Here is a 26,208-nt window from a genome sequence, read left to right on the forward strand (position 1 = left end):
TCAGAGCTGCCTTCAAGAACGTGAAGAACTTCACTTAAAATCTGGGGACCTGCCTGCTGAGACAAAGAAATTTTACAGGTAAGATGAGGAGGCCTTAAACTGTGTTCCCCAATAAGAAATTCATACTGCCTGGCTAAGCAGATTGTTTCAGCAGCGTTTGTTTCATCAAGGTCTCAGCTCGGTGAAAAGGCTGTTGCTTTTGGTCTTAAAAGTAAGTAGTGTCATTTTCTCTTTGCAATGAATTCTTTCATCCAATCATATTCCTGTATGCAAATATACCATAGCTGGTACAGATAAAAAAGCACAAATAAAGCTAAGAGCTCAGTCAGGACAAAAATCACTGCGCTTCCCTTATATCTCATTTCACCTGTGTTTCAGGAACATCCTCAAGCTCCTCAACTGAAAATATGAAGAAGCAAGGTTCAGACAGCAATCCTGCTCCAGTTTTGCCAGCGCTGCCAGAACCACTCAAAGATCTGAAAATTAAGTACACCAAGGTTAGTAGTGTTTGGGTTTCTTAATTTTTCTTATGCATTCAGCTCAAACAGTAGGATGTGCTCATTTTAATCTTATATGAACCATGGAGGCAACTGTAAATCAGTGCTTAAAATGTTTATTCTGACCTGCTTCTAATATTATACATATTAGCAATTAATCTTCAGTGATCCTTTTAACCTAAGTATTTCAGGAAGTGTGCAAGTGTGATAGAATCATTTCATATTTCACTTGGGGTGGGTGTTATTTTTCTCCTGAAACAAACTTTCTGCTGTGATAAGTTTCTCCGAAAGTATAAATGGAGCAAAGGAGGAAAAGTTTCTATTATTATTTTATTTTTCAGAACAGCAAGAACAAATTAAAATGTTAGTGTATTGCATCGTATTACAATCAGATTTAAATAATTATACCAAATAAGCTTATGTGGAAATTAATGTGTGAAAATTAAACTAAAATAAAATTCATTCCACTCACATATTTTTCTTAGTGATAATGAATCTGTTTTTCAGCTTAAATAACTATCATTAAAACAGAAAAAGTCTGCCATCACTAATTAGTAAATATTACCATAAACTTTTTGTAATAGCAAATTCTTTCCATATGTAGTTGGAAATACACAGATAAAGAAGGTCTGAATCCAAACTTGCATTCTCAGCTTGAAAAGACCCTTTGCCTGTTTTATATCACAGTATGCAGATATCTGCAAGAACGTAGAACAAACTGTTGGCAGAGAATACTGAAATTTTGCCCTCTGCAACATTCAGGTAGAACAATTGATCGGAAAGGACCTTTTCTCTTTGGAGACTCCTTGGTCACTTTACATTTTTTTTCTCATTACCATTGCAATCGAAATGAATTTTATTTACTAAAACCACTGTTTATTTTCTTTTCCAAAAGCAAGGTGTTCAGTGATTATCTAGATTAGTCCTTTTGAATTCCATTCTATCTGTTTTTTTCATGGAAAAAACCTAACCAGATTTCAATGCATATCTTTCTTGAATAAATCACGCAGGACCTTACTTTGTAAATATTTAACCGGCTATGAAAGATATGTAGTTCTGCCATGTGATAGCTCTCTACTGCTCTTCCTGTCTCAAAAAAAAAAAAAAAGCTTAATTCAGAGAAGATACTTTAGTACCTACATCGCAGTGGTGTGTCAGAAACTACAGTTTCGTTTGGTTTTTTTTATTCTTCCAAAGGAAAACAACTAATATAGCAAAACATCAGCTCAGAAATCTGCTGTAACTAAATATGCAAGACATACATAAATTCCTGTAAACACTTCTATCCTTCTAATATATTTAGTTAGCAAAAACCTATTCCATTAATACAAAAAGCAACCATAAGACAGCCAGCGTGGCTGAAATGTCTATGGTGTGCAATCAGGAAGAGTGTCGCATAGCGGATGCATGTTTCTTTTGCCTTGACAATAGATACCACTTCCTTAAAACTTTATATAATGTATAACTGTGCAGAAGTGCAATGCACTTGTTTCCAAAAGTGTATACCCACAAGTGAGCAAATCCAACACACCTTTGCAGAGGGGTGGGTTTTGTACTGCTGTCCGCCTCTCTTGAAATATCACACAGGTTTTTCTGGAAGCCGCAACAGTGTACTGAGGGACAGGGAGACGGGATAATAGAAATGTCATCCAATACTCAGCAGTCATCCCACGGTTTAATAAAGCCTTTCCACTCTTGTATTCTTACCCATCCTCTTCCCCTCCTGTCCCATACAAGTGAGAAAGCGGGGTGTGGGATTGTTTTGACTAGTTACATTGGAGGGATCAAGACGAGGGAAGCATTAATTACTGCTGAGGTATTTACCTTTCTGAAGCACCTTGGACGCTGGCAGATCCCTCAGCTCTAGAAACTCATTTTTCTCTTTTTCTACCATGGCACAATATCAACAGGCACCACGCAAGGATCTGAAGAAATGTCTGCAGGAGATGTTCCAAGGACTTTCGTTTTTACTTAACACTCTCTCTATTTTATTTTCTATGAGAGGGATCATTTGGGGCCTTTAACAGAGATCATTTAAGTATTTCCATATGTCTATGGATCTATAGGTTGGTACAGCTACATTTCAGATTATGCCTTTCATGTATAGCAAAAAACTAAGCACTCTTCAGGGAATTTTAAATTAAAGAATTTATTTGAATGCATTTTAAGCAGCTAAATTGGCTTGGATGTTGAACCACAAAGTGAACTTGGATTGGATTCGTATCTGAATCTCCTTTAAAGATATTCCAATGAACTGATGAGTGTTGGTAACTAGCTAAAAATGTACTAGTAAATATTTTACTTAGTCAACGCTGAGGAATTAGGCAATGATTGTTTGACAAATGATTTCTGTCATGATGCTTTCACATACACTAATCCCTGTAGTGTTCCTTTAATCAGAGAAACTCAGATTAGTTAATTATTAGGTTGTCAAATTACATGAGGGAGAGAAAACAGCAGCACATTCTCTCAATGAGCTGCATGTGGAATATCAGAAAGTGTGCTAGGGTAAACCACTGTGAGTGAAGAAAAACTGTAGCTGAGTATCACATATGTTCCAATCACTTGACTCACAAACATAAATGAGGGGTAAAAACACAAAAATTTAATTAGAATATCTGGGAAAATGTTATCAGCTATAAAGGTACTACAGAAATATGTTCTTTTTATGATCAGCTGACTTTGTAGATACATAGCCACTAACTGACTAATCAAAAAGATCTAATAAATAATTAATAGAAAGGGTATATTCTCTGATTATGAGTTCATTGCAGCAGTAAAATATAACTCCTGCATCAATAATGACATAAAATTCCAAGGTGAAAAAAAGTTATGAGAAATTTTAGACAAATATCAACTTCTTGTATGGAAAAACTGTGGGGAAAAAAAAATAATAGAGATTTCATGGCAAGTATTCTATATTGATATATTGCTCAAAGCTTCAACTTCAACTTTTAGTTGTTCCTCTAAAGAATGTCATGTATTTTAACTGTATTGAAGAATACAGTGAGACTCCATAACATATTTGGGACTAGTAAATCAGAACTTGTAGCATTTGAAATGAACCTCCTCTTGGGCCACAAATGTCTTTCGGGTTTAGGTGTAACTGTAAGATTTACTTCCACCATCAAACTCAAGAATATCTGAATGACTCTCCTAATCTATACGAGCAGGTGTGAATAGGGGCCTGCAACTGTTCAGCACTGTGCATCACCACACCTGAATGATGCAGAATTGCCTCCAGCATGCAGTAGCCCAGCCACGGACCTGGTGCCTTTTCACTGTTCCTGGCCTCTAAAAAAACACTGGTGGTCTCATTCCCTGGTTTACTGTCTGCACTGGAAAGGTTGTGCGCAGTCAGCTGAGCAGCGCTGTGAAACAAGCAGCTGGGCTCATGTGAAGAGCATTGTCACAAAAAATTTCATCATAGCAAGAACTGGAGGCTATCTGGGGGCAGATTTATGGTGGGAAGAGGCTACGCTTTTTCTTGTACTGTAAGTTTGGAAGAGTTTCTGGTATCTAAAGAGAAGATAGCTTAGACATTTCATTCCATATTTATAAAGCTACCCGCAATAGCTAAGTTTGGGAAAGTCCACATTTTAGATAGTTCTAGTACTTTTCTTGGCTACATCTCTGTGTATGGATTATAGTTTTTAACAATAATAGTGAATTACATTAAAATTCTTCCCTGACTAAGAATAAGTTTATAAACAGATGTTGAATATGGGATCACGTATAGGAACATTGCAAAATCAGAAATAAGTGTTTTTTTTCTCCAAACTGCACTTTTAAATCACTTCGACAGAAGTACTGAGGCCTGAGACCCTGTACAGACTTTGACCCTTTTGTACCTGCAAAAAGGGGATTCTTATTCTAAAGAAGATGCAGCAGGAAGTTATGTTTCAAAAGGTGATGGTACCAGATGTAGACACCCTAAAATCTATTTCAGAGGAGCTACGGTGTGGTCCATCTGAGACAAAGCTGTCTGGAGTCAAATACTTTCTTTCCTCATGCAGCACAGACACAAATTTGGCCCTTCCTACATAGCAGATACTTTATAAAATGAACACACAGTTGTATCAAAATACTCAAGGACTGAACAGAAAAAAACACTGGGATAACAAAGAAAGGCAAACAGCAGGTCTTGTCTCCCTCTTTTCTGCTCAGGTGATTTGAGTGACCAAATCAACTGTCTAAATGATGGCAGAAGTACTGTAGTCTTGCAGGTAACTTCAACCCCAAATGGTGAATGATATCAGGTTATCTGAACTGAAATAAATCATTTCAGAGAATCAAGATTTTATTGCACTCTGGCACTGGGAAATAAAGACAGTCAGAGAGTTTTTGACTGCAATAGCCTGTTACCTGGGCTCTGTTTTAAATACTAAGCTTTAGCAGTGTGCAGTCTAATCTACAAGAAATCTATATACCTAGGTCTAGTGCAAAGTCTGAAAGCCATTAATTCCTTAGGTTGTTGAAATAAAAACCATATTCTTTCCTAAAAATGCCAGTGAAATAACAGTTACAAAATGCCTGCAACAACATTTCTAAATCCTTGCAAAATAAATCTGCAGCCCTAAGTCTCATGGACCATAGTCAGTCACCACAGCCAACCCTCTGCACAGCACATGCTGCAGAAGCGTAGGTCTTTCACATTTATGTCTGACAAACCAGCACACAAAAAATAAAAACAAACAAACAAACAAAGCACCTTGGCTGCATTGGAGTTCTGCCTGACAGGCAAAGCACTGCAGCCCATTGCGAGATGATTCCAAATGTTTCTTTTCAGTGGGACAGGGGGAGTCACGGCAGGCTGCTGTTGGCTAGTACTTCAATGCCACCCGGACGTAGAGATCCACACCGTTTGTTTGCAGCATACACTCCGCAGCGGTAAATGAGCATGGCTGCATGCACATTTATGAGTGCAGCTGCCCGCAATGTAGGTAACGCTACTTACATGGTCAGTTTTGAGTTTTTCCTTCTTTTTCCTGTCTTTTTATACCTGCACATGCAAGACTTCTATCTAGCATACGGAAGACATCTGGGTAGTTTGATTTATATAGCCCTGATACAATGTTGTGTATAAATTTAATATAATGAGGTTATGCTTTAAATGGGAATGGTATTAGAAACATTAATAAGAACGATATTCTAAACTAATATTGTGGGTGATACTGGTTGGTGCAATAAATGTAGTATTTAAACAAATACTTTAAAAACTTCCAAAAATGGTATGTTTTGCTATTATTCCTTTCAGAGACAGATATGAATTTGGCATACTGTAACATCATAGCAGTGTTATCTTAATATTTACCTTTTACTTTGTCTCTTTTCTTGGCAATGTAGCTAGTTACTAAAGATGGCTTTTTTCATATTAACCATTTAACTGCTATCTTTGCTCATTCATAACAGCCAGAATTTTGTGCGGATATTCCTGTAAGCAAATTCATCACATATCTGAAATTTCCAGGGACTTTCATATTTATTTCCCTGAAAGCTTTTGTTATATCAGAAGTTTGCTAGTCAGTCCTGATGGTCACAGGCCGCAATGACGCTCTCTATACAATCATTCCCCCTTATAAACAAGCTGAAATATACAGGAATATATTAATAGCAAATTGTTACCATATCCATTTATAGATAATATTTCTATTGATCTTGGTAGTTATTACCAAACTATTCATCAATTATTAACAATCACCCAGACACTCAGTGTAAGCAATTTCAATAATATGCAAAAAAACTCTTCCCTGAAAGCTGACATGTTTTTGAACATATGTGGTTGTGGGGTTTAAATCCCTGGTCTGTGTGACAAAAAGCATTTATCCTGCAGTTTTGGTGTCTTCTTGACTTTGTACTGCAAGCAAAGCAATCATTGGCTTTGATTTACCTGCCCCATAGTATTTTCTTGTTTTCTGTTCAAATGTTCCTCTTCCTCTGAGCAGTAACAGAGTAGCTCCTTTATCCTCTCCTTTATCCTAATGGAGAGGAAACGGGAATCACATCTTTTCTGCCAGTTGGTCTCGCAGCTAAGCTCCCATGACTAAAGATGGGGCAAGATGCCATGACCCTAAAGATAGGGACAGTTTGAGCAAAAAATACCTGGTACAGTCAGTCATAGCCTGCCATGGTCTCAATGACGAGCATGATCAGTATCTCACACACGTGCCAGCAATGCAACAACACTGGGAGAGAGCAAGAAGGGAGGGCACCAAGCCATCAGCTGCAGAAAGGTGGACTCATGCACTGGGAGGGTGGCTTAGGGTAGGGATCCCGCTCCCACACTGACTCAAATGCAGAGATTGCAGAGATTCCAGATTGAATCTCGAACCCAGATGGTTAGACAGAGGATGGCAGGTACTGTTAAGATTGGACTATATACAATATCATGTCCACTTTAAAGAACAACCTACACAACTCTTGGTAGCAACATAGCCTCCTCTTTGCAACATCTGTGCCATGTATCAGATCTTTCCAATGAGATTTTCCTTTCTGTTTCAAGGCTAACCTGCAGAGCCAGAAATAAAAAGTTAACTCATTTTGACAATTTCACCAGCAGTGGCTCAGAAATGGCATGCTCTAGGGTAGCACAGATCTTGTGGGTAAGGCCCACATTCTATTTTGCATTTGTGAACAGGGTTAAGTACCTCAAATTTCACCCAGTGATCCTTAGCCTTCACTCTACTTGTCCTCTAAATTTCCACAGTTTTGTAATATCATATAATTTCTCAGTAACTACAACTAAAGTACAGCATATTTTTAGTAGATTGTTTTATTCTTTGTCACTTAGCAATTGCTGAATCAATTCACTTTATATCATCTTTAGTATAACAGAAGAGAAAATGCTGAAATTATATTTAATAATGGTATAAAGTACATCTTTTAAAAGACAGCATTTACCTTTTTAGAAGAGTGCGCATGGTGACATATTTTCCCTACAGAACTGAAGAAATATTTTTCAGGAACAATTGCAGTGGTTTATTTCCTGGTTGGTTGGTTTGTTTTAATGGAAAAGCAGACTTATTTCCACAGATTTCACCAACACTCTTATTAATATTCAGTAACTAAAAACCTAGAGAGTTGCAGGACTTCTCACTCCTAAAACCCTCTTTGGACATAGTTTTAAAGGATGTATACAGTGCAACTGAAATTAGGATACCAGAGCGTGAAAGAGAAGGAAAGTGTCATACCAAAGAGACAACAAAATTAATAGTAAAAGGAAAGAAGACATGGTGGGAATTTTGTGTTGTCTTTGGAGAAAGTATTCTTGTATGACAGTGATGTCTAGATTTTATAAGAATTTCAAACATTTAATTATTCCTTCAGCTGTAACAGTACCTTTGCCAATTACTTATTCCCATACAAAAGGGCCTAGGTTTGAATTTCTGGTGTTATTACACCACAAAAGATTACGGATCATAAAAGTTCAATATGGGCAACAACAATGCCCACCTTGCTTTGTTCAGGTCTTGTTCTAAGTATGCCAGCAATGTTGCAATCAAGAATTGATGGTATTTGTTACAGCCATGCAAAGTAAATTCAGCACTCAATGTGCTTTCAGCCAGTATAAAAGTTGAGCAAGGACACTGTTCCTAATGTTTATTAAATGAACTTTTGGATATCAATTTCATTGCTGCTGTGTAAGCTGTTATGATTAACTTTGGTGTAGGCCAGCTGCTGTGCAATTGCGGTTCTTTTGTGCTTCTTAATAGCTAGCTATATATTGAAAAGCTTGAAACAGAAAAATATTAAATAACAAGACAGAATCTTCTAGAAAAAGTAAGGAAAGCACTATTTTACCTTATTTTCTTGGTTTTACTGTTAGATTTTTTTCCAGTCCTTGTCAGGTAAAAGTCAGGAGAAAACAAGAAAACCAGCAATGCATGCTGGCCTGGTTTCCCTGGTACATGGATGTTCCACACGAAGGCAACAGATTAGTAAAAGGGGTTAGATGACTTCTGGGAGGATGGAAAATCAAGAGTGGTGGCACTAGGCAAATTCAGTGTAGAAACATAACAGAGATCCTAAGAGTTGCAATGAAGTGTGAAAAACTATCAAAATTACACAATTCATATTAATTTGCTGTAATATCTCTTGCAGTTCAAATACTAACAGTCAGACATCGGCACTAATAGTCAGAAAAACAGGAATATGTTTGCATTTTATGCCTAAAGGCTGAAAGGGAGGTAGGAAAGTCTCACCAATGTCAGTGTGACAAAAGATTTGACAGCTGTGACCATTATTGGTAGAAATTATTGCACAAATAATAAATAGCATCAAATGGCTAGGATCACCTTAAACAGAAGATAGTCATACTGATTATAAACCAATGATAACTAAAATGGCTACCCGAGGGTCATCTTGTCAAAGCCTGAAGTCACACGAGGCAAGTAGATTCACCCTTCAAAAGCAGGAATTGCAGCGTGTGCTGGAGACCAAACCCAGAGAGGTCTGAATTCCTGGTGTTTTGCAGAGAAACCTTCAGGCAGGGAGGGGAGAGAAAAGAGCCCTCCCATATACATGGCCGTCAACTTTAATCCTCCCGAGCTGTGAGGGCATGTATACTGTCAGCACCCACATTTGCTGCATGTTTGTATGACTATATTCACACGCTGTGTGCAGGATTATGGTAATATGGCACAACCCCACTTCTGGGACCCATACTATAGCCGCTGGGATGTAACAGCATTGTGATGTGACAATCTTCAGACTGAGATCCTTCAAATAGTCTTTCCAAAGGAGGAGCAGCAACTAGCTTTGAAAACTATGATCAGAAGCGCCACTCGCTGTTTCCCATATATTTTCATCTAGGACCTGTTGGGCTGTATGGGGTATATATGCAGCTGATCCTCAGCTGTATATATGCAGCTGAGGATCACTGTCATCTTCTGGCCATAAACCACCCATAAAATTCCCCTCATTGTCAGCTCTTGAATATTTCAATTTGGCCAATGTAAACATTTTGGCATGTGCTAGTTCAATCTGGAAGGCTAGTCCTACTTTTCTTGTAAGATCAGGACAGGAAGAAAAACAGCAGGTAAAGAAAAAGGTGTTTGTGATTTCATCAATAAAGTAATTCAACTTGTTTTCAAGGCAACAAATATACATCAGAGAGGGTTTTTCTCCCAGTTTGTGCTGCTAAGTGTGTTTTAAGACAGTGTCTCTGTGAAATGCACCAACTACCAACATCAAGGACAGTCTAGGCTTTCTCTGAGCTTGCAAACATCATACTTCTGGTGAATGCATCAGCCATTTCTTCCTATCTTTATTTAATGGAGTAAATTCTGGTGGTTTTTTTTTTTTTCTGCAAAAGATTAAGAGCATTGTTTCTGCTGTTAAATCTTGATTAGGATCACATTCAATGAAGCACCAATCAACACAGACAAAGGATTTTGGGGAAAAATAAAAGAGCATTCCCTAATCTCTAATTATTTTTCTCCTGTAACATGAAAATACAGAAGTATACTTGCTTGCTTTTTACTCAGTTTAAGAGGTTCTTTCTTTGTTTCCTTCAATTGACTGTGGTGGGGATTTTTATTCTTGACTTTAATTTGAGAAAAATATACTATTAATTCTTTTTTGTTGGGATTTTCTTTCTTGGCAGGAGTGACGAGAAATCAAAGCAGAGATAAATAACATAGTGTTCTCCAAGATACAACACGTACTATATATACCAAACGCAAGGATTGGGTTTACTTATGTTGGGGCCTGTAACAGAAAGGCCCTCCATCATTACCAGCCCTGTCAGCATATTAAACCCAGGTAGTTTTCAGTAGGTCAGTTTGGGCAATACCTCCCTTGTACATCGCAGACTTCAGCTTAAGAGAGGAAGGACCCCTTTGTAACAGTATGTTTTTATGACATGAAACAAAGTGAAAATATTGTGGAAAGAGAGAGTTTGCCTCTTCAAAGGAAGCCCATTTTATAAAGCTGTTCCTGGTTAAGTGCTTATGCGATTACCCATCTCTTCATATTCCTGGAAGAGCTATTCCATTTTTAATTCAGGTACCTATCAATCAGGCAGCTCTCGGCTATGAAAGATAGATTTATTCATTCAAACAGATAACAGACAACACCTATACATAGGTTACTGATATTGTTGCACTATTTCCTCTCCTGCAGATATTTATAAACAATGAGTGGCACGATGCGGTCAGTGGTAAAAAATTTGAAGTCTTTAACCCTGCAACTGAAGAGAAAATCTGTGAGGTTGAAGAAGGCGACAAGGTAGGGGTTTCTTTCTCGCTCTTAACCCTAGCTTTAAATTTAATTCTGCATTTTAAAAGCAGGAAGGCAACCATCCATCTCTGCCAATGTAAAATATCACCTCAGGGATGTATGTACATCATGCCGTATATCTTCTGCTGCAAACGTAATTCTTAGCTTTCTTATGAAGCCCTAATATTGTTTGTAAACAGACACTGAAAAACCACTTTACTCTTAGGACCTTGCTCATATGAGAAGAGTTCTGAAAATTCTGAAATATTTTTTATTTTTTTTTTAATATTATCAATTCATTTTGTTATCTTTGATTAATGACATCTAATAATTTAATTGTTTGGGGGGGTGTTATTTTTTCTTAGCTCTTCTTTACACTGTGATGTAATCTGTTCATTACACAGATACGCAAGGCTTTTCATTATAGATAACATGAAGTGGACAAATACAGATATTTTCCCACACAGACTCTGCGAAGATGATCATTACTGTCAGCATTTTTAGCTATGAATATGTCTTCTCATTACTGCCCCCTTCAAAAATTTAGTTTTGTGAAAAACATGTTGAAACATAGTCCTAAAATAGACTTTGAAGCTGCAGGTAACCTATGAAATAGACACAAATTCCACGAAGACTGGTTCCCTTACAGCTTGTTGAATTGATGAATTTAAGCAAAGGACTAAAAAGATAGTTCGCACTTGTAAACAAACATTTATTTTTTATATTGATGAGGTTTCTTAGTGGAAAATTACAGGTAGATGCCACATACTCAAAAAATACAATGAAAACCTAAGCCCTCAAATAAGCAGCTCTGCGGTTTTTTTGTATTATGAATTTTTCTGCTGAAAAAGGATTTTCCTAGTACTACCATATATTTTAAATGGAAGTTATCAAGTAAGGGGTTGTTTTTACTTTTATTTTTTAAATAGAACAGACAATGTTGCTTCGACAGTTTTAAAACCAATGACTAAAGAATATTTTTTTATAAACACTGAGAAAGCAAGTATGAAAAATGAATGTTCTATTTCTACTTCACAGGTATACAAAAAGTGATGACTGTGACTGAAAATAAAATTGGGTTTATAGTTACTGTTTTGACTCTTGCACATATTTATTTCATTTTTGATACTTTCCCCTTCAAAGTCAAATTTTGGCATCCAAAAGTGAGAAAATTTTCTCACATTTCTCAAAAAATTAAATCGGATGTTCATTTTAGTAAAGATATATGGATGTTTAGAATAATTTGCATAAGAAGTGTTTTAAACTTAGCAGTAAAGTGTCCATTAAACACCTTTTTTATCCATGAGAACTACTATAAAACTTGTAAGCCATTTATCTGTGTTATAAATTCACCAAAAATTTACTGTCGATATGATAAACACAATCTCTTTCCGAATATTTTAATTTCCTGTACAAAGACTCACTCTGAAATGAAATGCTCTTTTCAGAAATATATAGAAACCCAGTCCATTTAACATCCTGAGCTCACCGAGTCATAGTTATTCTGTTCTGCTCTGTAATTTTATCATGAATCTCCTGGTAAACTTTGTCTCAAATGCTATCTGTCTAGCACATGAGCGATAGTAACTACACATTATTAAGAAGGTCATAGTGACGACACATTTAAAGCTTTTTATTAGACAAAGATGGCTGAAAAGGTCTGCATTAATCTGTCTTTTGATAATTTCATATATTTAATCCTAAATTCTTCAAATGCCTTGTTCTTCATTTTCTTTACTCTCGGTTATCTGTATATAGTGCTCAGAGTCACTGAGATTATTTCAGGCTTTTTTTGTTCTCAGTCAAAGCATTTCATAAACATACTGTTAACATCTGAATTGTATCCCACGAGAACCATACATGCTTTTGATGTAAAATGCTACTTCTACCTCTTCTATATTCAGTGTTTAAAAACCAAATTACATTGCAAATCTGGCTGGCCTGATATTTGATCATCCTCAAATTAAATTACTCATGACCTGCAACTGTTCACTTACCATTCAGAATTTTTTGTAGTTTTCATTCCTTACAAGCAATCTAACAACTCGTTAAATAAAGAGATAATAGTGTTCGACACACAGGTTTGCTTTCTCTTCAATAATTTTGCAAACTAATGTGTAATGACAACTGCTATTAACTAAATTGCCAAGTGAAATGTACAAATCTAGTAAATTACACAGTCATTGTGAACCTAATATTCTAGAGCCTAGTCTTTAGATAATGAGCCAAGAGATTTTAGGAATTTAATTTGTGTGTACAATAGGGTTGACAAAGGGCTGTACACTGCCTTGCAGTGGTATTTAAAAAAACAAGTGGAGATTACAAAGCACAGACACATATGTGGGTGGGAACTGTTTTCCTTTCAGTTTGATGGCTCTTTCAGGCCACATTTGCTAATCCTAAAGGCCCCTAGTAATAATAAAACAGCTCAACAAATGGTCAGTGGGATGTAAAGTAAATGTACTTCTGCAAAAGTCTAAACTAGCTCTGGAAGGAGCTATCAGTCTTTACATTCATGGTGTAGATTTATATACCCAAATTAAATTTCTTAGAGCTAAAGAACATCGGTTTTTTTTTTTTCCTTACTTTTCATTTACGGCCCTGTATTGGCTTTATATAATTTTGCTTGGTTTTAATTATTTCTGCACTAGTAGTTGAAAAAACACATGGCACTCTATTTAGTTTTAATTTACATCATTCACATAAGTATGACTTATGGTTTTCCCTTGTTCTTTTCCAGTAAAGGTCAAGGCGTATACCCTAAGTCATACTGCAAAGCTGTAGCGTATGTATGATAGGAAGAGATAAGAAAAATATAGAATTAATTACATATTCATTGAATACAGTTTTCTGGGTCACAGATAAGTGATGAGGTATTTGATGAAATTCTGACAGATTCTGAAGAAAAGTAATTATTTTTAATCTGGTAAATTTCACCTACCTGAGATAGGTGACTGGTCAGTATTACTTTATAGTACTGACTGTCCCATTTGTAGAGATCCTTCCTATCTTTTTCCCAAACTTCCTGGAAAGAACTTTGGGAAGTTCTGTGGGCCTCCTGCCTAGCATATCTGTGCTGGATTTTCCAAGCCACTTATCCACCCCACTCCTTCCTTTTAAAAATTCATTGTTGGCTACCAACATCAGTTAAAGATTCAAGATCTGGTTCAAATTTAGAACAATTGACTTCAGTGTTGACTTAGTTAACTTTACTGTCTTAGTTAACCTCGATAGTGATTTCCCCAGAGGTTATTCTAGCAACCAGCAATACAAAAAAAAAAAAAAAAAGTTTGAAAGAAATTCTTTAAACAATGCATGTAAATTGGTTAGGGAAATGTGCCATGCAGAGATTCCTTTTCTCTTTCCCTTGAAATTTGTTTTTAATTTCTAACAAAAAACTAGAATAAACCTCCATTTTTTGTCATTGTTTTCCTGGGAAATTTTTTATAAGAATTGTGAAATATAGAATAATTCCAAGTACTAACAGCCATTTCTCAAGAGATTTTTAATTGGGTATTTTATATCCTGGAACACCCTCATATAAGTCATTGTAGATTTGCCTGCTATAGCAAAAACCAAATGATAAATAACAAATTATGCTATAAAAAACATTAATGGACTGACAAATTAGCTTGCTTAATGCAAAGACAATGCTTGGAGTTCAGAAAATTTAGGCTTTGCATTTCAAGCCTGGTCAATTAGTCAATTGGTAAAATTATTTTAAATACAAATGTTCCTTAAAACTTTCAAAACCAAATGCATTGATTTGTCTTCCTCAATAATAAATCTGTATTAGTGTTACAAAACATTCTAAGGAATAGATTTTTCTAACCTGGTCTTCATCACACCACCAGATACTTTTAGATAAAGTTGAGTGCTTAAATATTTAACTTACAGATTTATGCAACTCTAGTACATAAAAGAGATTAAATTGCATCAGCAGTGTAATCGGTGGGTATTCCCAATTAAAGACATAAGGAGGCAGAGGGTTTGAAAATCTAAATTTTAAAAATGGACTACCTTAATATGTTTTTATTTTACAAGCTTTGAGAACCCATCTGTTTCTTATACAACTTCACATTGCTAAAATGATAGCAGAAGTGTTTGAAAGAAAATAACACATGTATCTAACATTACTGTACTAGTTCTGATTAGATTGGGGCTGGTGCCTCATATTTATCTTGCAAAACACCTTGCACATTTAACAAGCAAGAAGACTGATGACAGAATCAACTATTGATTATGAAAGTTTTTCTGTTTTCCCCACAGGCAGATGTTGACAAGGCTGTTAAAGCAGCTAGGAAAGCTTTTGAGCTCGGGTCACCCTGGCGTACAATGGATGCTTCAGAGCGAGGAAGGCTCTTGAATAAACTAGCTGACTTAGTTGAAAGAGATCGGCTGATTTTAGCTGTGAGTATGATATGTGAACAAAAGGACTGTGAAAAAAAAAGCCTATGTCCTGATATTTAAAGAAAGGTATAAACAAGCAAGCGTAACATACTAAATCCTTGGAAAGTCAGGCTGTCTCAATCCTTGTTTTTCTACTGTATTGCAAATGGACCTCATTAAACTGTCTTGCAGTCTGGTCACTAACACCTCATGTCCACAAGGTATTTAAGTATTTGATTAGCTTTAAGGTGATACTTAGGCCACCTACACTGGATGCAATTTCAGCTCTTGATTCTTAAGGACACACTAACACTGACCACATGCTTAATACTTGTCTAAACCAAGGGCTGAATCAAGGCCTAAACTCAAAGCCTGGCTCAGTGCTTACGCACAATACAAGTCAGAGCTGGGAGAAATTTTGAATTTCATGGCTATATATTTTGTTGTAACTGGTTCTTCATTAACTCCAGCTTGCAAATGGCAATAAGTGAAAAATCTTAACCAGAACCAAAAGCAGCAATGAATTACTTATCAGCAGGAAGAACCTGTGGGGTGGGGAATGATGTCTGTCTTTACCACCTACTGTCTATTGGCCATTTTACCACTCTTAGCAGCAGACACATAAACTACAACACCACCACCTACCAATTGTGCACTAAGACAACAAAGAACATTTAAAATAGAAATGCACGACCAATTTGATAAAGGGTAATACCCCTCACTCTCGTTTCAAACACCACATATGGTGCTACCATTAAGACAATCATTTTGCTGTTTCAAGCACCTTCTGGAATTATCATTTAGGCAGGATAGTAGTTTGCAATGGTTCATCCTGAAGATGAACCCTGCTTTTCTGCCAACAGCGTCAAAAATTTAAGAGACCAGGAGACGAGTATCCAACATGCAGGATCATCACTGAGATTGGTCTAGTCACAATTTGAAGTATTTAGCCATTAGCTACAACTACACCATTGATAAGCTTATAAAACTTAAACCTTCAAAATATGTAAAACCTGCAAAGAATCTATTGCCCACACTATTGTACTTATACTATATATATATATATGTTTATACACTTATACTATACTATAGTATAAGAAGACACTTGCATGCATCCCAAACAGGTTTTTAAAAGAAAAAATGAAAATTTAAAGGAACTGAGGTTATTTCCTTGAGCTCCAAAGTCTGCAACTGTCAAATTTACACTTTTCTTCAACCAGATTATTTCTCTAAATGAATCTTGTAACCTTGATAGGATTGATGATCACCTAGCTTCTCAGAAAAAAACTTGGGTGGCTAGAACTCATGTCTTTAACAACACTAGATTTATTGGAGTTGAGAGAGACAGAATTTTAAGGGAATTACATTTTTATTAGCAAAACTATGTCCTCTTGTCATTTAAATACTGGATAAGCCAGTATTTACTTCTTTATTGTACAGCCTAAGGCATTACACATGCAAAGAGGATGGAGAAATCTTTTTTCTACAGGAAACCTGAAGCATTAAGTTAGTTTTTGTTCCCACTTGCCATTTTCATAAAATGAAAGTATAGCTTTTCTCTGGGACCCCTCCCAAGTTTCTATTTTACTGAGTGTTTTTATTTTCTACACCTTACTTACATTATTGACTACTTTTAGATAAAATATGTTTCAATGAAGTGCTTTCCAGACTTTGTCAAAATGGAGAGAGATTTTCTCGAGTCACAGCTTATCCTAACTGCAGAACTAGTACTATAGAATAGCAAATAGCCTTGTAACACTAGAGGTCCAAATAGACCCCCAAAGCTCATTGTAAATGCATTTTTCTGTGTTTGTGCATCTGGCCAGGATCAAAATTATTCCATTTCAGTGTTTCGTATAATGATAAGATGCCCCTCCTGAAGCTCCAGAGGCTCAATAGCCATACAGGTAGGCTACTGGAAGAATAAGTCAAAGCAGCGTACTGAAAGAGCCACTGACAATTTTGTTTCTTATGTTTCAGTCTGTTGTGGTGTTCAAAGCCATAGAGTTCGCAAGTTTGAGGCCAGGAAAAATTTTCTCCCATGTCCACACAGAACAACACAGTGCTGCGTATATCGCCTGGAATGACAGAGGCATATCTCATTTAATCAGTTCCTTGTCGCTGAAAGCCATCAAGCATTGCTGGCTTCTCCGTTTGTTCTGTTCTCTTCCCAAGTGTGATATCTGCAATGTGTCCCGTTAACTAAAACTGCAAACTCCACAGGGGAGTTGTTGGTGATACATTGTGCTTGCAGAATCAGTCTGTAGACTCCACCTGAAATGCTGAAGAAACTTAGGCATATAAAATAATAAATTTAGAAAATAAAATAGATCTAACTAGATCTTGAAACTGTAGTTAGGGGTTTTCCTACTAAGCATTCTAACAGGATTGTTCCCAGAGTCTCTATGCTGAAAAACAAGAAAAAAACACTAGCAGTGTCAAGAAGACGTTGACACCATTGAAGAACTGCACATGTTCTTTACTAGATGTCCCAACAATATAGGGGTATTACAATGGCATTAATCCAAACCACACTCTCTAGATTTGGCTGGAAATCAACCCTACTTAGGGTTGGTGTCTCTGTGGGATCATTAGAGCACTGTGGGTGGAACAGAATTGGTCAACTGAAAAGTTGTAGATGTTGAAGAGTATTCACTGATTATCATTCTCAAGGTTTATATCTGCCTGGAATGGAGATCCATGCTATGGAGAGTCAGGCCTGGCTTCAAAGAAGACCAGTTAGTTAATTCAGTTAATAGTTAGCCAATAAAAGAAGTCTCTTCTGTGTAAATATTTATTTTTTATTGTGAATATTTCTCAATTAAGAGATCTTGGTGGCTCAGATCTTTCCTTTGCACATCAAAAACTCAAGGTATATTTGGGGTATTTTATTCCATGCTTTGAGTCTTCCTGCTTATATAAGTTGCTAATTAAGCGCCTAGAAAGATGTTCCTTAGTAATTATAAAGCACAAGACCCTCAGTTAATGTGACAGTTATTTCCAGGAAACTACTGCCTACCTTGAGTCTTAGTGCGAATAGTCTGAGGGAGGCCACGCATTTTATTTGCATCAGTTATTTGCACAGACTCCTAGCTGATCTTTTCATCTACACTTGTAGAATATTTAATATAAATTAGAACAGTGTAACTGATTCAGATGGGAGAAACGTTATTGTTTTTTCAGAACATCTCACCATTACAAATGTGCCGTGATCATGTTCTCTGCATAGCTCACTGTGAATAAACCATCACGAAAATTTCTCATTTGTACGTTTCTACCTTGGGTTTTTCAAATGCTAAGTATCCTTCAGAGTGGAATTAATCCAAATGTTTGTACTAAAGCTGAAAATCTCTGAACTGAACAACCAAAAACTAAGTGATAGAGTACACTCATGAGAACCATTGTCAATATTAGATATTAACTTTGCAATTGCTGTTGTCTGCAGACAATGGAAGCCATTGATGGTGGGAAACTCTTTTCCACTGCCTACCTAATGGATTTAGGTGCCTGTATCAAAACATTACGCTACTCTGCAGGCTGGGCTGATAAAATCCATGGGCGTACTGTTCCAATGGGTGAGTAGTTTTGAGATAACAAAAGGACAGAACTGAAGCCAATATGATCTGTGAAAAACTGCTTTTTTCTAGAAGTTGTGCAACACCTATCTCAAATGGAAGATATTTTGGATAGCTTAATAGAGGTTATTTAAGATTTATCATAGTGCTTGTTTTAAACATTTAGTGCAATTATTCACATTTATTTCTTGTTCTATACACCACTAATATACACTGTTTATTGACCAAAATATTTTAGTCTGTATGTACACCTAAGAAGTCTGGTAGGTTACTTTTGCACAGTAATATATAGCTTATGCAATGGTACACTAATGAAAACCAGGTATTTGCTTATTAAATCTAAGATTAGCACAAACAGTAATATTTGTTTCAGTTATTGGATAACATATTAGGAGGAGTACTAAGACATAGGAATGAGGAAACATTCCTTTATTTTGCTGAAATTTCATTTCATTCCCTCTCCCATTAAGCAGCTCTATGAAAACATTGCTTCTAGCTTCCTTCTCTCAGGACAAAGAAAAGAATGGTAATAAAGAAGGAATTAAGGAAAACTAGAGTGATAAATACTTCCAACTTTTTTGCATCACATAGATCTCTATACTAGGCTTAATGGAACACATGTTTATTTGAATCAAAGAGAATGCTATACTTAATGGATTTGATTTAAGCTAAGATCTAATATTAAAAAAATGTCTGATATGTACCTAGGATTGCAAGTAGTTTTTAAAAGAGCACTTTCCAAAAGCAAAGGTGATAAAAGAAAAAAGAAATGAGGAATGCTCATCGGTGTGCTGTGCATACCATATTGAGAAGCAGGGTTATCACTGCAGAAAGTCAGTCAGACTGGCAGAATCAAACCTCGGAGCTATGAAGAAAGTAGATATTGAATCCAGATGTACTTTATGGTTGTTTTTTTGCATAGTTAAGATTTTGAAAATATCATTTATAAGTAAAATTTTATCTAGCTAAGTTTAGCATCCAACTTTATCGTCTTTCCGATTTAACTGTTTCTCACAAATGCTTTGTCTGAATGCCTAATTTATTGCTTCTTCCCCTAGATGGAAACTTTTTTACGTTTACAAGACATGAGCCTATTGGTGTTTGTGGACAAATTATTCCTGTAAGTTGGAGCCATTTATGTAAAACACAAACATTCCTGTTACAAATGGAAGTCTTTTGAAAGTTTGTCTATGCAAGTGCATTTATGAAGCATTACCAATCAGAAACTTTCAGATCCTGAAAGACAAAGGCTACCCTGCGTACTCATCAAATTCTGCAACATGGAGTTTTTGATGAGTCGGTCTGGTCTAGCCTCATCTCTATCCTCCCTGTATATGGAGGGGAAAAATAAATCTCAAAAGATTGATTGATGGATTGGTTTGAAAGACAGAATTGTGTTTTGTTAGAACTGAAAGAATTAGAAATAAACAAGTAGAAAATTTATTAGAAATAAACAAGTAGAATATTTACAGCCTATAAACAATAAGCTCTTTTGGACCTGCAATATCTGTACTGCTCTGTACAGCATCCAGACAGCTGGATCTTTACTTATGACTAAAACTCATTCACTGTGTTGATGGTACAAGTAACAACTCAAAGAATGTGTCCAATAAGCTCAGTGATACTGAGCCATATGTTCCCAAACTCCTGTTCAGAGTGTCTAAATTCCCAGCTTTGAAGACACATATTTTAAGTGAAGATTCAAAAGGCCTGCCTGAGTCTGAACATCCAAAACACTGAGGAACTCAACTTTTAAACTTATTTGTGAGGTCTACACAGCTACAATGAGTTGCTGTGAAAATGGTTATATGCACTAGACACTCCTAATCCACCCACCTCTTTGCACATGGTAGGTGTGGGCAGCCTAACCTGACCTGCTTGACAACTTAACCAGATTCTGAAACAGTCAGCTTGTCTATCAGGTTTGCTCAGACATGCGTGTCGCACATGTTCCTGATGTCTTTCAGTTAAGCTTTCAGAGGTGCTGTCTCTTTTGACCACCGCATTGATTTAGAGAACATCACTGGGGTATGGATCCAGCTGCATATTTGGGAATCTGCTGGTTTAGATTCTCTTGTATATCAGGCATAGGGTATTTCAAGTAAAGCACTCACAGTCAAGATAGACTAGACACACTAGATGTTGCCATTTTTAAAAATATGCAATCTGGAAGTATAAGCAGTTAGTACAAACATTATAAAATGTTCAAGGACTTCTGAGTGTATCTTTATTTTCACTCCATTGAAATGTGAACCCACGAAGTTGGAGGTTTTGTCGTAAGCTGAAAACCTTGAGGACTATGTGAATGCTACAAAACGCTTTTGCTAGCTCAGCAATTCGATTTCCCTTCCACTCACACATTTCCACCTTAATGATGAAGATTCAGAAAACCCTGTAATCCCTTTACTTTGTGGTATCTGTTGTGCTCCTGTAATTTTTAGGGGTGGGGTGAGATTTAAATGAGATAAGAAGAGGGATAAAGAACAGTTGCATGTATACTTCTCCAAACGTTTCTGACATAATAGGCAACTGTTAAGTGCCTTTTTCCCCACTTTCATAAAGGTAAGGCACACTGCATCTTTTGTGATGAGGGTCATGAGCTCATTGCTTCCAAAACTATTAGAAATATTCTCGAAGGAGCAACCCATTTTTCCCCAGTCACATTGTCCATCGTACTGCTGAATATGGGGTCAAAGGAGTCAGTTGCTCTGCAGTCTGGCTGGACTGACCACAATGGGGAGCTGCCAGTGAAACCTCCAGGGAAGAGAGCAGGGGCAGCGTTACACGTTATTACCTTGTCTCCCTTAGAAAACTGAATTGATGATGGATGTGATCATTTAAGATAGCAAAACTCCCAATTTCACCACTAATCCAGCAACTTTCTGTAAGGCTTTGTTAAAGGAGTACACTTATTGTCTCTTGAGCTTTTAACTAAAACCTTGAATCCCCTGGACTCACATACACCAAAATCACTGGTCTTTGTATAACACGGCTTGCCAGTTGCTTTTTCAAAATATCTTCATTCTGAAAAGAGTTCAACAAAGAGTTCAACCACCCAGTTCACAATTTGTGCTATTATCATAGAAAAAGCAAAGGCATTTTGGTGATGTATTAGAAATAGGATACACCTTCTCGTCTGTCTTTCAGTGGAACTTTCCATTGGTTATGTTCATCTGGAAGATCGCCCCTGCCCTTTGTTGTGGAAACACAGTGGTTGTCAAACCAGCAGAACAAACTCCACTCACTGCCCTTTACATGGGATCCTTAATTAAAGAGGTAAGTCAGCAACAGCAGAGTATTTTGCCCTTCTCAGAAATGTAAGACTACAGTGCAGCTAAGTGCCACAGAGGTAATATAAGCCAGACTGTCCTCTGCAAGTACCTCTCATTGCATGTCTAGCCTTGTACTATGGAACTTAACTTACTGTAAACCAGTGAAGCAAATCCAGGGCAAAAGCATGCATATCTTTCAGCCTAGTCCATACACCAAAAAAACCCCCCACAATAGCAATTTAGTAAACTTCATTCCTTGGCAAACATATTTGTATTACAAAAGCACAGTATCTTTCAAAGTCAAAAGCAAACAAGGACTCAAGAGCAAAGTACTTCGAGTTGGATGGCAATTACTATATTAACATAGTTATCACAGAAAAGGACCTGTTTGTACAGCTAATTATTATTGTTCTTTAATTGAAAAAACCTTTCATCCACCTGGCTTTTTTCTTAACAGGGAGTTGTAAAATTGAACTGGTGTCTGCTGCCAAATTTGTGAACTCTCTTTGCACAGAAACTGGGAGAATATACTTTATTGAACACAAGGAGCGTGGTAGTTTCTCCAATGTCTCCAAAGTTACGTTGACTATTGTGCCCAGCCCAGCAAATACCCAAAGAACAGTTAAATAGTTTAGCTAACTTGCTTCACAATGAAATCAACAAATGTAATCTAACATGTTTGAAGAGTTGGCGCAGATGTCAATAATCACCAGCACAGTAATCTTGCAGAGTGTTAATGGAAATGACTTAGCACATTTTATTATTCTGCTTCAAAACAATGATTCAGCAAAGCATACAGACTCGATATGCGTTAATATTTCACAGAAACTAAGTGAGTATCAGGAAGGAGCCAAGTCCTGCTGCTATTGCATCACACAGTAAATGCTATTAGATAATATTGGGGAGGAGGAATTTCTTTAAAAAAAATATGAGATACGGTCTCTATTAATTTTTAACAATAAATATCAGAAAATATATTTCTCTGAAAAAAGAACTATATAGTCGCTTTTGGTAATCCTCATTATCCTTATTAAAAGTCCTTACAAGGCTCCTTTGCTAATATGTAGAGAATAACTTCTAATACAGACATGGAAATTAAATGCCGAGAGTAACAGTGTGAATTAGTCCCATATTCTTCTTATTTTTCTCTACAAATTAAGTATGAAACAGAATGCTAAGCAAATTGAAGCAACCTCATTATCTCACCGGTTCCTGGGTAGATTTTAACGTACAATATGAAATGAGCATAAAAAGTATTGATGGTGCATATCTGAGCATGAACCTGTCAGGAACCAAAGTTGCTCGAACAAAAGTAATTATCTGGTGTCCATAATGCAGGACATGAGGTTTAGAAGCTGTAACTCACCAGCTGAAATTCCCTATTTTCCAAATGAAAATGAAATCTTTGCAATTCCAAAGTCCTGTTTAATGCTAAAAAGAGACTCATTTAAGTGATAATACAGGAAATGCATCTTTTTGGTCTTTTAATTCTGTGCTTGCACTGCTTTGTAAGTGCCATTGAGATCCCACAGCTGTTTCATAAGCCAGCAGGAAATCCAGTCACACTTCACACATCCATGGAAGTTTGCCTGACAAGCTGTTGGAAGAAAATAACTTATTTTGCCTATGAACGGAACATAACTAACACAGAATTGGTGGGAAACAATAGGTTTGATTTGGCCTACAGGAAAAACCTCTTTAAATAGAAAATTTTCAAGATAACGGAAATGTGCATGTCTCAGGTAACCAGGTTTTTCATGCTTGGTGGCTGATCTACGTCTTTTGTGCTGTCAACTCCCATGTTGCCCACTCTACTTTCAACCCACCTCCAGAGGAAGAAGCAAAGACTTTGAGTTTGAAGTATTATTTCCATCATCTTTCTTAATAGAATTTCAGTCTAAATCAGCAGATCATGAATTAAATTCCAGCTAGCGTAAGGTTAGTGAGCAGAAGTCAGTAAGCACACGGGATGATTCAAATAGCTTTACTGAAGCAGACATGAAATTAAGCAATCTTTTTCTTTACACATCTGACTGGGGGAAGAAAACCCAAATTCATTCCTTATCAATGGTACTGAAAAAGAACTAAAATGGAATGTTCTTTTTTGATTTGTTTTGTTTTTTAAAAAAAAGAGCCAGTTAATAGCCTAAATATAGGTGAGGGAAAGAGGGCATAAATCATGTGAGAATGAACACATTTGGGGTGCTAAGGCTGAGAATAACTGTATGGGAAAAGATGGCTGGAGAACTGAAAAGGGAAGACTATATGACATATTCTTTTAGTCATTATCCTTCCCCAAATTTACAGGGTTCTTTCTTCCAATTCAGGCAGGATTTCCACCTGGAGTAGTGAACATTGTGCCAGGCTTTGGACCCACCGCTGGAGCAGCAATTTCTCACCACATGGATGTAGATAAAGTAGCTTTCACAGGCTCTACAGAGGTACTATAATGAATGCAAGAAAATATAAGCAGGAACTGTGCCCCTCTGATTCCCAGTAATGATTTAATGTCTAACTGGTTCTATGTAACTATTTTAACTTCTTTCTTTCTTTTGGCTTCTGGTTTGTTAAACAAAGTCTGTTTAATGATTTGTTGGTTATTATTAACTTTGAACATATTTAAACAATGTTTGTATTGCAGGAAAGCCCTTCAAACAAAGGCACACCATGAGATACAATAGGTTCTAGTATACCAAAGCTATTTTAAGTCTTGTCCTTTAAAAAGAAAATGTTTTCATAACTTTATGTTTGCTTCTTTTTTTAAGAATAATTATTTAAAAAATGCAAAAAGTGAAACAAGCTGTGCTCCATTCTCTTGAATTTTAATAACAACAGGATGGTAGGAGGGTAATTCAGAAATTTCATTCCCGGTTCTGCACACACTTAGAAGAGGTGTTGGCTTTTTGGTATTTGAATGACACTGATGATCATCTGTGTGGTCTTATAAGGGTATTTGAATATTTATCAGTTTAATAATTAAAAGGAAAGTCACTGATAATTTTCCCTAACCTTCACTCTGAAGAAGTGCGAGTGATACAATTGAAAATTTCTCCATACAGGCATTATATAGCTATACCATTAACGCAGTACATTATATTATCTCTCTGCATTCATGCTACATGGAAGACCTGACAACTGGTCTCTTAGCTTCTTGGATGTACACTCCAAAGATAAGTATCACTGTCTCATGTCAAGGATCAGTAGGCACTGAGTACAAAAGCTATGTTTACTCTTAGAAACCTTTAACTTTAAAGTAATGGGAAAGGAAAACAACCCAAAACCCAGACATCTGAGAAATATCCCACAGATGTTCCAAATGAACAGTAACAACTACAATTCTCAATGCCCCATGTTCCTCTAAAGGCAGGTGGACCAGAGGGTGTATTCATAGACTTTGGTGACAGTCCTCTTCTGACAGTGTAATTTAACAGCAAGAAATGAAGGCAGGAAGGCTGGCAGAGGAAGGGAGACATACAATGGTTGCTACACATGAACAGTTACAGATGAAAGACGCAAGGATTACCAGCATGTTTTCCCTTCACAGTTTTTCCAGAACAATTCATATTAAGTAGTTCCTTTAATTATGCCATCAATGGAAAGAAGAAGGACAGAGATTCTGCCTTACAGTGTCCATTTCCTCTTCTTTTTTCTCCTATGGGAGAAACTGGAATAAGGAAGAGTTGGCCATGCAGACAGTGTAGATATCTACTTTTTCTCTCATACACTTTGTGCATCAAAGGTCTTTTCAATGTATAAAACAGAGGATTTTCAACCTAATGGGAGTCACTGGCAGAGCAGGAATCAATGCCTACTTTAGATTACAGACACAACTAAGTAGAGTGGTGGTAACCAAAAAAAGCACCAGATGTCTTTGGCAGTTAACATGAGTGTGTCCAGAGGGAAACTCTTCTAGAAAGCATTCCTGGTTTGTGGGCTGCAAGTCATCTGCACCCGGGCTCCTCTTTTCAAACTATTATTTTTTTAAATTTATTTTTCATTTCTACAGGTACTGGAATAGTAGACAGCTGTGAACTGATTTTCACTTTTGAGGAACTCAGAGAAGTGTTATTGAGGTCATAATAAACTTTATGAGATGAAGCTGTCTTCTCCCTACCTTTTAGGTTGGCAAACTGATTAAAGAAGCAGCAGGGAAGAGCAATCTGAAGAGAGTTACATTGGAACTTGGAGGAAAAAGTCCTAACATTATATTTGCGGATGCAGACTGTTAGTAGCATTTTTATTATATAAACCTACTCC

The 26,208-nt window shown here is 36.6% G+C and overlaps 1 protein-coding gene across 1 annotated transcript in view; it reads left to right on the forward strand.

Moving 5' to 3' along the window:
• ALDH1A1 (aldehyde dehydrogenase 1 family member A1) overlaps positions 1 to 26,208 on the forward strand; it is a 37,020-nt gene that overhangs the window by 398 nt on the left and 10,414 nt on the right. The window contains exons 2-10 of the mRNA XM_063320458.1: positions 5 to 78; positions 379 to 497; positions 10,620 to 10,724; positions 14,985 to 15,125; positions 18,550 to 18,679; positions 19,738 to 19,799; positions 21,827 to 21,955; positions 24,279 to 24,392; positions 26,073 to 26,175. Coding sequence (XP_063176528.1) covers positions 408 to 497; positions 10,620 to 10,724; positions 14,985 to 15,125; positions 18,550 to 18,679; positions 19,738 to 19,799; positions 21,827 to 21,955; positions 24,279 to 24,392; positions 26,073 to 26,175 — 874 coding nt within the window. The 5' untranslated portion in view covers positions 5 to 78; positions 379 to 407. The remainder of the gene's footprint in view (positions 1 to 4; positions 79 to 378; positions 498 to 10,619; positions 10,725 to 14,984; positions 15,126 to 18,549; positions 18,680 to 19,737; positions 19,800 to 21,826; positions 21,956 to 24,278; positions 24,393 to 26,072; positions 26,176 to 26,208) is intronic.

This window comes from Chroicocephalus ridibundus, chromosome Z (genome assembly GCF_963924245.1).
Source record: "Chroicocephalus ridibundus chromosome Z, bChrRid1.1, whole genome shotgun sequence".
NCBI lineage: Eukaryota > Metazoa > Chordata > Aves > Charadriiformes > Laridae > Chroicocephalus > Chroicocephalus ridibundus.